We start from the raw sequence: 13796 nt of genomic DNA on the forward strand, positions 1-13796 counted from the left end.
CGAGACCTGCCAGGCCTAGTTAGAAACTGAAGTTCCCAAGAGCAGAATAAAGACACAACCTGAGCAGGCAGAGAGGTGACAACATACAGTAAAGAACAAATGATTTCTACTAGTGTCCTCCAAATAATTTTAGGACGGACCACTGGGAGGTAGTCCTGAAAGTACGCTGCGACTCAATCAGTTATTGTCGGGCCTTCTCAGCGCACTTGACAATGAGTTTCCAAACTATGCTTAATTTCTGTGACTCCTCCTCAAGAAAGGTCTATATAATGATTTGGAGGACACTAGTAGAAATCATTTGTTCTTTTCTAGGGGTTAACTTGTATGTATAAGGTGTTTGTTTTTTTCTGTATGTTAGTAATTTGTATATGTATAATTTATGTGTATATCTGTACTTTTTGAGTTGTTGCTCCCTTCTTGATCCGATGTCATTTTTGGTGCAGAAATGTTTAAATGTTTTGATAAAATCCTTCTAGATTAATAAACTAGAGATAGAGTAACTAAGTGTGCTCTATGCAAAAGTAATTCTCCTATCTATTCCTTTGTACCACGTTTGTTTGCATATAATTGTTCCATACCCAGGTATATAGAGGGTCAATTGGGTATAACCCTGTTGTTTGCCAAACATACAGTAAAGAGCAGAGAAGCTGTTTTTTATATCGGTCAGCCAGTAGCAGATAGACCAAGTTTGATTCTCGTGTTGAGAGAAATCAAAGGTTACACTCATTCATTCCTAAACGCTTTAAAAAGGAATGGGAGATAGAAATTTTGGTGCACGTTAGACTTAAAAATTAAAGCAATGGTACAGTAGGGCAACACTATTTGTGTAGCAATTAATTCAACATTTAGAGCCTTTGTGGCATAGAATGCTGTGATACCATTACAGGAATTAAGGTGGTGGTCAAAAAATGAAAACAATTAAATTGAAAAAGAGTAGAGCGAAAACAGGCAAGATGATGTTGTATTCACTTTCACATTATGTTCAAGACATTTCTTTGGAACACATTTATATATTTTGCCAACATTTTGGCTTTGTGATTTATTGCTTAGAGTGTGCTGTTGATCTTGATTTATGAATTGTGGCAAAAAAACATTACTGAACAACCTATGATGTTAAGAGACGTGTTGAAAGGTCAATGAGCCCCTGTAAAATAACCACGATGCCCAGATTCAAAACAGAAAGTTCAAAAACACGCTGCTACTCTTCTACAAAATGTACAACAGTCCGTTAAAAATACAAGGAAAAGACCATGTTCTGGAATGAAACACAATACTATCCACACTTAAAAGACATATTGCAAATGTGTACTAAATAAGTTAACATAACGAAGCAGATTAGTAAAATATTGGTACAAAACGATAAGGCCCTTAAATCTGAAACACTAAATGGGTGATTTCTGCAGCAGTAGCTAATCAGCAGCCATGTGGACTGCCTAAATGCCTCAGAAGCATGGCCACTGTCCTGGAGCAAAACACCGCTTACACTCCTCACAGCAAGGAAAGAAGCAAGAAACTGAGTAAACGTGTTACCAGCAGCGGGCCATCTTGTAGTAGCACAAGCACTTGTTTCTCAGTGATACTGAACACTGTGAGACCCTGCCAGTATGGGATCTATGCAACTTTAATTTCACTGTTTCAAGTGGGTGCTGGACTTCCACCAGGACAGACGAGAACGCTTCTGAGTTAGACTGGGACAAAAAAAAAATAGGCCCGGGAAACCAAAATAACAGAGGTTCCAATTAGCAGACCAGATGGCTAGAAAAGTGGCCCACATTTGTAAATTAGTCCAGTTTTGAGATTCTAGAGACATGCTGTATGGGTATTTTGTGGGAGACTGCGTGCATTTGAGCTTGCTAGAGACAATGTTTGTCGGAAAATTAGGGAAATTAACAGTAAAAACCGGCCCTCCAGGCCATAAAACAGGACGACTAACTGTTAAAAGCAATACTGGCCCACACTGATCTGTCAGACCAGCCCATTGGGTACTGCCCGACTGCCCTATAGCCAAGACCGACCCTGGCACGTATCACGGTAGCCGCAGGGGCATCACTGCGACACTGCACAATGGCATACCACAAGGTTTAGGAGTGCTGGGCAGTGGAGTAGTAGCCCTTATGGTACTGTCCCTACCAGTTCCCAACACCTATAGCGAAAACTAGTTGTGGTCACTTGGGCTGCATTGTTATATGTTCTAGCTAATAACTATAAAACAGATTGTGTTGTTGTCATAAAAGCAGCTGAAATGGCGATAAGGATGCGAAATATGTCAATGTTAAAGCATGTAAAAAAAATAGATAAATCCACCCACGTATAAAGTCAAAAAAAGGGCCTTCCCAAGATCCTCTCCTGGCATCATTCCTCCACCATTTTACCAGCATTATGTTATTTCACCATTGAATTACGCATAAGGTGTGCACTTTCCTGTCCCTGCTTAGCTTCGAAGATTTTATGAAAAGCCCTACAGCTGCTATTAAACATAGGAAGAGCAAAAGTTAGGAAAAGGACATTCCTGTGAAAAGCTCACCTCACTTTACCACCCTTATTCTAAAAATGAGAATTAATTAGAGTCAGTTTACAGTCAGTAAGTGCCTTAATGTAACATACAATAGATGCGTTGCAACTTGCAGCATACACTTTTCAATTTAGTATCACACTAACACAGGGAAGAGACGCCCCTCCGTCCAAACTAATGTTAGACGCGCCCAGGGCCTTCTCTGTAGCGAGTCTGAGTGAGGACGCAGTTGTCTAATTAACTATTAACTCGTCTCAAAAGAATGACATAATTAAAGACACTGATGGCCTTTAATTGGGAGGAGGGTATCTAAATTTGTCACCTAATGGGACCCGTTGAATGATTTATGGGGAGTGTTACTTGCAGCAGTGGCGGGAAGAAAGAGGCGCCATAAGTTACCTTATCAAGTGGGTAGCTAAAGAGGGCACGGGGTCACCGAGGGGCCACGGTGGTCACTTCAGGGTGACGACCCAAACACCAAAGCCGTGCCAAGCCAGATTGACCATCGTTTGGAGATGATGTAAGAAATATGCTAATTTATTGGTGGCAATTTACCTTTTTAGTGGCTTCCAGCAGTTAAGGCAAGTAGCCTGCTTAAGCGACTTTCACATGAAAGAGATTTCAGCAAAGTGGCTCGCCAAGCATGCTCGGCTGTGATAGGTCTCTGTTTAGGGAAAAAGATAAACAAAAAAAAAACAAGTGCTTTGGCTGTTCAGATTGCAAGCAGTTAGGCCACAAAATACAAAATTCTCCAGGTAAAGACTGAGAATATATTAGTCCGCACGCCACGCATAATAAGTGTTTGTGGGGTTTAATCAAAGCAAAAATCTTTTACGGGTCCTGCCTGCTTCTTCTCACAGATCGCAAACGCCAGAATCTCGAGAAAGTTCATTAACAGGGGTGGGGGGAAGGGGGTTGGGCTTTTAGAGGGCATTAAAGAGAAAGAAAAGAATTACAGTTAAAAATAAGATGCCGGTGAACCTTAGAAATAATTCGTGTAACACTCAAAGGCACAAACTGTTTCCCTGCTCATGGAAAGGGGGGCTCGCATAAAATCTAGATCCAGATTTTAAAAGCCACCATTTGCAGATTTCTAGGTGTATGTGTCACATCTGTAGAAAATCCACAAATTATGCAGATGTTTATGCAGTGGTTACAATGAGGGTGGAGAAGTGGGTGTTCCTAGAGGAGTGGACAATGCAAATGACGAAGCACCCACAGAGCCATGACCCGGAGAGTGTTCTTTCACACATTTAACTGTAGTTCGAAACCAAAAGATTGTAAAAGGTGCAGTTTGTATGGGGGGAAACCACAAACAGCCTCCACATTTTAGAGGGGTCTGTGGTCGAGATGTCCTTCGAAGGAACATTGTTTTCCATTGGAAAGAATTTTTTTTAAAAAATCTCACAGTAGCTTTAACGCCACGCCTGAGACTAGAGTTTTTTTGCAATGAAGCAAACCACGCAGGTTGGGTAAAGCAAGTCAAGCAGGTGTAGTTCAGACAAACGACAACATTACTTTTCCCTGATGCAAACAAGTTGGTTTTATTAAGTCCGAAATCTCTGCAGGTCATAGGCTGATGCCGGTGTGAATTAGCACCTTTTTTGTGAAACAGGCCCAAAAATAAATACAATGATCCGAAGCATCCAGTAGGTCCTAATGATGGCCCCACACGATTACATAATCATCTGGTCATTTTATTAGTTTTCAATTCACCCTCTGACCCTTTTTTCCAATTTAAAAAAGGTAAGGTTTGGCAGTCACTATCTTCCTCTCTCCTTTGTATCTATGACACATTTCAAGTTGAAGTAAAGCACATGGTTCTTGTTTTACTTTCTGTGGGGCATTCATTCTCTAGATGAAGTCACAAACCAGCCTGCACCTCTTGCTGTCAAAGGTAAAAAGACAGAAGCCACACTAAAAGAAAAGAATCACTGGCTGATTCTAAGATTTAGCACCGTTGCCCGCTCAATGCTGGCAACAAATGTGTTGGGGGAGCATATCATTTAAACTCAGCTAATGCAATATATTAGTGAGCTGTGCACCTTCAAAAATACAACTTCATTGTTAAACTATTTACAAAATAAATACCTCTAATCAGGCTAATGTAAGCACCTAGTGTTCAAGCTCAACAGAACATTCAGTTTGCAATGTGATTAGTGATTATTTTTAATACCATACCCGTGTAAAGGTATGCTGCGGTAATACACCAACTATCACCTGCCACTTGCAAGTTGAAACAGCTATACCACATACTGTTTCTAGGTGCTTTAATGCTCCTTTTTCTGTCCTGCTTTGAACGAACCAACCAACAGCTTGCTTACAGCATTGTCTCACTTTCATCATGCTGGACACGTCTCTATACTTTCAGAATCAGCAGCAAAAAAATGCTGAAAACATAGGCACAAAAGAAGGATGAAGTTAGCAATATCAGATAAAACACAACTACCAATACCAGGGGAACACCAACACAAAACAAGGATTGACTTCATTCATTTTTTGTGCATTTCCATGTGAACATTGATCATTTTGCCCTTACCTCTATGGTGAATAGCTTTCTCTTCAATTTAAAAGCGAGGTCCGTTACTCCTGAAATATCTTGAGTCAAACTGTTAAGACGTGGAAGCTGGCGCACGTGAAACAAACCTTGTCAGAGGGAAGGAATGCAAATTGAATTAAAATTAAGTAAACACTTGTTATGGGGATACACACAATAGGACCCTGCGGCAGAATTCTGAATATTTGCACACACTCGTCCTCCCCCTTTTTAAAGTGGAGCTTGCCACCAGGAGCACTGAAGCAAGCGGTGTGATTATGCTCAAGTAATCAGGCAGAATGAGATAAACAGGAATCCTTGTGCGTTGAAAACTAATTGCACTTTCCTACTGAAGTACTCATGTAAAAGAGGATCTTGATACTTGTCAAAACTGCAGCCGGTTTGTGGGCGATTTCCAGTGTATTTACTGTAAGCAAGCATGGCTATCACCTTGAACGCTTGCCCACGGCACCGCCAAGTGATACTCATTTTATTAAATGCACCAGTAAGCAGACAGCAAAACAAGCTCATGGGTTACTGGGAACCACTGAAGCTCTAATGAAAAATCGGCCATGTTGCCCTTGGTTAACGACTTCGACTGATGTGAGACATTTCTGTTTTTAAAACATTTTCACGAGATAATAAACTAAACCCCTTCCTCGCCGCCACAAATCTACTGCAATTCGGAGCTCTAAAATAATGCCGCTTCTGTTGGTATTAATATAGGAGGCATAGGTAGGCTTGCCAATGGGGCATCCTGTCGGTAGACATTCACGCTGATTCCTTCTGACAAGGCTGCTGGATGGTTTTTGTGCAGCCCAATATAGTCTCAGAGCAACCGAGAGGTCATTACACATGGATTGAAACCAGGAATTCAGATACAATACTTCCATGTCTCTGGTCTCTGCTAGACACTGACAAATCTAATGGTTCCGGGATAGAAACAGAGGAGAGCACACAAAAAACACAGAATACAATAGTTCCGAAAAAAAACACTGTAATACCGCGCAGGCTGTGGATCACCTCCAAAGGAATTTTATATTTTTTGCATTATTGTCAAAATAAGAGAGACTGTTTCAGGAAATATAAATATACATTTTTCCTTTCAATGATCATTAAACCTAATGTACCTCGAATTGAAAAATAATAGTAAGTGCAACCGATGGTACAGTATGCCCTGGAAAGCAGGAGGTACTCACTACTCTATCCAAAGTACACCATTCACCACTTCCTTATTAATGTTGCCATTGCGTCATATATATGTTCCTCCAATTACCTCTCTTTTTAAAGAAATGTACATGATAGGCTATATTCAGAATTAATAATTGACAACAAATGTTTGGGCAACAAAGCAATTATTCAGTATAAATGACTGTTAATAGAAATGCTCATTTAGTGCTCCACTAAGGCATTGCTTAAAATCAGCACCTTCAGGATTAATTGAAAAGATCTAGTCTGGCGCTACAAGACGCACAACATGAATAAGATGTCCTGTTCCTTTTGGCGCCCGGTCTATTATTCTCTTTAATCAGTGTTCAAACAGATCGTGCTAATAGAGGTTTGTGCGAAAATCATTTAGAAAATCAATTTTGCCAATGATTTTCTCTACTGTTTGCTCTGTGCCTTTGATCTTTAAATGTAAATTGGAGCTGAAAGTAAGTGCATCTTATGTGTAAATGCCATTTGGGAAATGTTGAAAGCACAACCATGAACTGCAGCAGGCATCTGCTTATTTTGCCACCTTCTCTTGCGAACTATCCTATACTGACCCAAAAATATTTAAAAAAAGACAGCATTTTACATCCCTTACTTAGCAGTTACATTGCAATAACACATGGTGGAAAAGGGCAGATTGGTGGAAACTGATGTTGGCTGCTAACTTGGATATACTTGGAAGGCAGTCATTAAATGTAAGGCACAACCAGCAGTACCAATGCTGCTACAAGCTATTTCCACATCCCTGTTGAGCATCTAACGCCAGCCTGAGACCTGAGTGAATATGATCAGCGAGTGCACTATTACTATCACAGCTACTGATAATTTCCAGAAACGTTTGGAACTTTGTGGAATGGGAAAAAAAGTCCAGCATCCGAATTGCCAGAGTTTTTTTTCTTATTTGAACAATTGCTGTCATGTTCCAATTTAGTGACATGGATAATGCAATGATTCGCTTTTCAACCAAGGTGCACTGAAACTACTTTAGGTCCACGTTAATAGGTACTTTACTGTTCACACATGGAAACACCACTTTGAATTACCTACAGCTATATGCCATTTATGGGTACTGACTCCACATATTTTCTAGGGTTGAAAATATTGTTTATCACGAACCTTCACAGACCTTCCATGCAAAATCACAACAGTGCAATGATAAAAAAAAAAAAGGGCCAAACACATTACCCAACTGCATATGTGTCACACAAAGGATGCACGGTAACATTAGCCTCCCTTCACTAGCAAGGGGTATATTAGAATTCAGACTAATTGTGTGGTGGTCTGTATAGCAGATGTGTGATATAAATGTGTATTTTTTTCAATTTCAAACCTGGAAGTTTAACATAATTGATTTCATGACAGATTCGGCTCTCCGGTCAGCTGATGGCCAAGCCTCCACTGCATGAGAATTCCCTGAAGTCTGCCTGTTGAGATGTACATCTGACTGAACCCTGCCTTGGTAATAGGGCCTGACAACATGCAAGGAGTTGCCTTGTTTTTCTTGCAGCCCTAATGCATTTTGCTGGGAAATATCGCTTGGCCCAATAATGGCTAGCAAGGGAAAACATTTAAGAAGTATATTATAAAGGAAAGTCTAATGCTACACTTTGGACACATCCCCCAATCGACGAGCAAGCTGCTAAGTGGCCATGGAGCGCGCGGGACAGACTTTTTGCATTTCTGAGGATGAACTTACCATGGTAATCCTTGTATAATGGACTGGTTTCCCTCTCAGAGCCAATAAATGATTCAAGACCGACCACAGAATCTGACAAGTTTCTTGCACGTGCCATAATTGCTTTATTCTGTAAGACATGGGAATAAAAAACACATCTTGAGCGATGAAAAAGGCAATTCATTTTCCAAGTGAAATCACTATTCGCTCTACAGCAAATAAAACATAGCAGGTCATCAACACCTAGTAATAATTGTAATATTCCTTCAAAGAATTATGAAGCAATTTCTGTTGACTGTGTGATAGCAAGGCAGCGGCTTCAGGCTAAATGCAGTGCTTGGCGGTAGGCAAGCGGCACGCTTCGATCACTATCCGCCTTCGTTCCCAGTGAACCATAAATGGCAGGGAGTTTGGCCCTGCAGGAGGAAAGACTTAACCAGGGTAAAGAGCTGGAAGAACACCAAGAGGAGAAGCTGGAATCTTGCTGCTGGTGCTCTAGAGAGGAGATTGGGATTGACTTGAGATGGCCTTATTGTTTCTATAGTATTGACAACTGGTTTATCTGAGGCACTTCCGAGTCTCTGCAAGAGGAGGATTAAAGTAAAAGGCAATGCGATGTACATCTTATTATTCATTGAAGATATTGTAGGGGCACTAATAACTTATAAAGGTTGGCTATTTCAGTTTGGATTATTTTTATGGTAGGGTTACTCAAAATACCCTCTGATGCCAAACAAATACATTTCGAAGCAAGTTAAAAAAAAATATTGAGACACATCTCAAAGAATTCAGACTACTAAACAAATTACATTTACATTAACGATGTACAGCTTTATACATTTAAAACCAAAACAAGGTACCAAGTGCCTAGAAGTGTAAAAAGAAAAATTGTAAAAAAAAAAAAACTTTGGTTATGCTTCTCCAAAAATATCTGGTCAATGTTCTAAAAACATATTTCCAACCCGGTTTGAAATTAAATCACCTCAGTCCTTTTTGCGAATTACAAAGAAAACATCTTTCCCACAACAGAGCAAAGTGTTGACCGTCCTTGCCAGTTGCCTCAAATCTGAGGCACTACGTACTTTCAGATGAGGGGGATCTCAGGGGACTGTGGTAGTTTTGCACTGACAACTATGTGATTGGTGACCCATGTTTAAACAAGATTCACAAAGCAATAGGGCACCACCCAATCTAAGCAAAATTGGAGGAACTTGTACCTGTATGCAGAATCTCTGTAAATCTTTGACTAAATATATTTAAGCTCCTGATCCAAAAAATGAATATGCTAAAACCTCTAAGTGCAATCAGGATGACAAGAAAACAGACTTAGGAATAGAAGACCCAACATGGGGCCCACACAACCAACTACCAAGCACATAATGCATTTATTTGGAGGGTGTCACACCCCAAACTTTCTCACTGAAGCTACCCACGCCCGATAATGGTTGAGCCTCATCAGAGACGAAAATCTTCTCTCTTCCAAGAAACAGACTTCTATGTGTGCACTGATCATCCAAATCTCTGTATTTTGACAAAGTGAATAATTTCTGTGCCCCACAGTCTCGGTGGTCCCTGTCCCATTAATTTTGATTTTCTTGTCCATGGTCCTATATCTGTGTCTCCCACTGTCTTAGTCCATTGTCACTCCAGCTCAGATTTTCGGGTTAACTTGATCAATTTCGTGTCTCTCACTGTCCTGGTGCCCATCTCTGTCTTTATGCCTCAGCATGCCTTCCATTATATCGTCCTAGTCAGCGTCTCCTGTTCCCTTTATCTTGCGCCAGTGCCCATGTCGCTTCGTGCCAATATTAGAGTCTATATGTATTAAATTTAAATTCCTGGAACTGCATGCAGTGGAACATCAAACACCAATAATTTCTACCACAAATTCATACGATAAAGAAATGGAAGTTGTGTATGAATTCGCAATCCATGCAATTGGCTACTTAAACTCTTTAAATAGTCCATACAGAAATGCACCTGCACCATCAAAGAAATAATGCAAAACTAGTTAGTCCTTGCTGAAAAAAAAAGTAAGACATTGAGACAGTGTTTCCCATTTCTCATCTGCCTTCACCCCCATCACTTTAACAGCCATTTTCCACACATAAGAGAAATCCTTGCAACCAGATAAACCACTGACAGTTCCAGAGATAAGAATGACACACCTATCCCTGGGGATAGTTACCGCTGTAAGTTCATGACAAAGTTTTTATCCATTGGCTCGGTTATTTACCAACATCACCTGTCTCATTAATGCTTTACATTTCTTTTTTACTGTAGATATAAAAAATGTTTTTTCTATGGATCAAACAAAGGCAGCAACCATCCAAAACTGAACATCTTTGTTCCAATTACCTCTAGGAAATTGAGAGCAGTTTTGGCCAGAGAGTTTTGCTTAGACGGATCCTTTTGCTGTAGCGGTGCAGCGCCTGACCTTGTGAGGCAATGAAAACATGGCAATACTTGCAGTACTAGATCATTGGGCTACATTTAACGCCCATCATAGTGTCCTCCTCAGTAGTATGAGAAGTGGTTGGGGTGCCAGGTATATTCTATAAAGGGATCAAGTGAGTACTTGTGAGATTACATCTTTCAGCACGGATGTGTGAAGGTTTTCATACCAAAGACACCCTGAGCCTGCAACTGTCAGCATGTGTATACAAACACTCAAACGTCTGCTTCAGAATTCCAAATTACTCCACACTAACAACATATTCTGTTAAGATTAAGATCTATCCTAAGGATGATAAAACAGAATCCCGAATTGTGGAGCTTAAACTAAAGACATTTTCCATAACAGGCAATACTAAATCTAGTTAGTAAAGAAAGGTAAGCCATTCTAATTATAAAGAACTTACTACCAAGAGAATCGCAATTGTGGTAAAGGCTCGCTAGTTGAATATCCTGTCCTATTGCCTCTAAAACGCGAATCAGGCTGAGAGAGGTTCAGAATGCGTTGAAAAGGGTAGTCACAGGGATTTCAAGGAATATTACAAGGTCCTCCTATTTTGCTTCGATTGGGTGTCACCCTATTGCTTTGTGAATCTTAGTTAAAACATGAGTCACCAATCACAAAGTCGCCAGAGCAAAACTACCACAGCCCCTTACAGAGTTCCAGTGGGCCTTACTGCCTTTACTCTGCCTGCCAAATTTAGAGATGACTGTCAGCCCAGCGGATCTCTATATATATTAGCAGGAACTGCTTTCATGGCAATTCGGTCAATAAAAGAATAGTTTAACAGACGGTCCTGACAAGCATGACAGCTGGCTGACAAACTTTACCAGGGTATTTTATTTTCCAAAAACACACTCGGCGCCAGGATATACCAGTGACGAACAGTTAAAAAAAATTTTTTTTTAAAAAGCCATCTAACCATCCACTCTAAACAGGGCAGATACTTTGTTTCCAATGGTAACTATTCCATCGGGCTGCCGAAGGAAGTTTTACACTGACAGAGTAAATGTACTCCATATGCGTAAAAAGTGTGGCTTCAAATCGGGCTGACGAGCGTGGAGTTTGGCAGACGGGTACTCAGTCAAGTCAAATCAAGAAAATCTTCATTCAGCATAAGCCATAAAAGTCAATAAAAACACAATATAATACAATAGTAAAGAAATGTATAACAAAATATTTGTATCAATAAAACACACAAAATACAGGAATAAATAATTGCAAATATGCGTTTTCATTTTCTGCCGGGGCATAAGAATAATTAAAATATCATTACACCACACGTCTTCCAGCAAAGTGAATGCGTTATCAATTAAGACAGCATAAAGGATTGTAAGATCTATTAATACAAGGTGGGGCCAATTCTCTTATTTACAAATTCTCTCATACCTTTTTCTGATTGCCAGTGGCCTAACAAAATCGAGTACAGCAAAACATATTTCTATGATAGAGAGATTCTGTAGTAACATTACACCTTCCCTATAAGTTCTCAATTTAGATTTCCTTAGAACAGGTTTGTCTAGTTTCTGCATATAATGAACAAAACAAAATAAAATGACAAGTGCTTTGTTACCTGGTCACACCGGCATGAAAGTAAATCATACGGCCACGCACATTGTAATGGAAATGCAACCTTAAAGTGTATCACACAAAATCTAAAAAGAGAATAAGAGCAGCGATTGAGTTTACAATCCAAGCAAGGTATGGTTCTAGATTGGATGTAGTAGAAATCAATACACATCTTGTGAGTGATATCATGGACTGGCTTTCGGAGCCTTTAATTCGAGCAATAATTCAAAAAGTAGGATTATACTTCTACTGTGCTTTTTTTGGTAATCAAATAAGAATTGTTAAACAACTCTTTCATACCTATAAATTCAAAGGCCTCCTTTTGATACGTAACCAAAGGGATCCAACCAACTCCATTTAAGGATAGGCAGTCCAAGAGCTAACCAAGGCTGCTTCTGGGTTTATCCAGGTCTTGATTTACAATAAAAGTTGTGCAAGACCCCGCTTATCTTCCATAGAAGTCAGACCTAGTTCTTCATGGCAGATCAAAGTAGAGGTCCCCAGAGGAACCATAAGTAACCTTCATAGGAAGCAATTTTCAGCCCACTGAAGAATTGTCGTTAGTGCATAGCCCCATAAGCCTGCTCCATATGACCCTGCAGATATTCATTTGCTTTTATATAAATTAGTCATTTCTTTAATGGGTTTCTGGCCCAGCCTATGGGTAAATCTAACAATTTCCTCTATATTTCTTTTAAATTGCTGTACTCTAACAGTCAAAAGTGAATTCTATTTAAAGGAAGAGCTGAAGAGAACCCCTAAATTATTAAAAATCATTCACCTTCTCCAGGAATAAATTCCCCATGAAGAACGTTTTTGATTTCGTGTTACAGGACCCACATGTCATTAAGAAAGACTTAGAGTGATTGACCTTAAGATCCAGGTTACCCATGTATGAAGAAAAGTCCAGTAGGGTTTGTAGGCCATTTGCCATCTGAGCAATTAGCGCAGCATCTTCCGCATATAATAAAATAGGAATATGTTGCCTAACTTTTCAGGGTGTAACCTTTCGTACCTCAGCAAGATGTTTGGAAATCCCATTTATATACATAAGAAATAGGAAAAGAGCGAGGATACAGCCCTGTCGCATCCCACGAGTGGACTTTATTTGGGGGATAGTTTTGCCCTACAAGCCGAAACGTACTTTCACCGTTAGTTCATGGTGGAGACGTTTAATTAGAGTAAGCAGTTTTGTCTCCACCTCCATTGACTCCATCAGCATCCAAAGTTTTGAGCAATTTACCAAATCGAGGACGCTAGATAGATCAATGATCGCCAACTGGATGGAACCTTTATTTGCCATTACGTATTTCCCAGCTAACATGCAGAAATGTAGACAGTGGTCTTTTGTCCCCACGCCGGGTCAAGCTAAATTGCACATTTGGCAGGATCTTGTTTTCGGTAGCCCATGTGTCCAGCTGAGCCAACAGTACTCTACCAAGAATTTTCATGTTGGAATCTATCAATGCTATGGGTCTGTAGCAAGATGGGGAATGCCGATCCCCTTTTTTGCAGATCGGGATAATTATGGCTGTTGTCCATGAGTCTGGAATTTGTCTCTCCACAAAACTCCTAAATACATTTGTTAAAAGGGTTGCCCACAGGTCCTGATTGGATTTTAAAATATCTGCAGGTACACCATCTGGACCTTCTGCTTTCCATGGTGTGCATTTCTTGATTTCTCTCACTACTTCACTAACCTCTATGATTATGGATTGGTTCTGTGAAATTCTTAAAGGGCAAGTTTGGTTCTGATGCGGGGGATGTGCAGGGAGATTACACTAGCTTTTGACTGGAAAATTTGTGCAAAATGTGCCACCCATAGATCAGCGGG

The 13796-nt window shown here is 40.1% G+C and overlaps 1 protein-coding gene across 1 annotated transcript in view; it reads right to left on the reverse strand.

The window, feature by feature from the left end:
• The window catches only part of ELP4 (elongator acetyltransferase complex subunit 4), a 1288954-nt gene that overhangs the window by 451370 nt on the left and 823788 nt on the right, over positions 1-13796 (reverse strand). The window contains exons 8-9 of the mRNA XM_085648284.1: positions 7960-8068; positions 5052-5158 (exon numbers count right to left, since the gene is read on the reverse strand). Coding sequence (XP_085504410.1) covers positions 5052-5158; positions 7960-8068 — 216 coding nt within the window. The remainder of the gene's footprint in view (positions 1-5051; positions 5159-7959; positions 8069-13796) is intronic.

Source organism: Triturus cristatus, chromosome 3_2 (assembly GCF_964204655.1).
Source record: "Triturus cristatus chromosome 3_2, aTriCri1.1, whole genome shotgun sequence".
NCBI classification, from domain to species: Eukaryota; Metazoa; Chordata; class Amphibia; order Caudata; family Salamandridae; genus Triturus; species Triturus cristatus.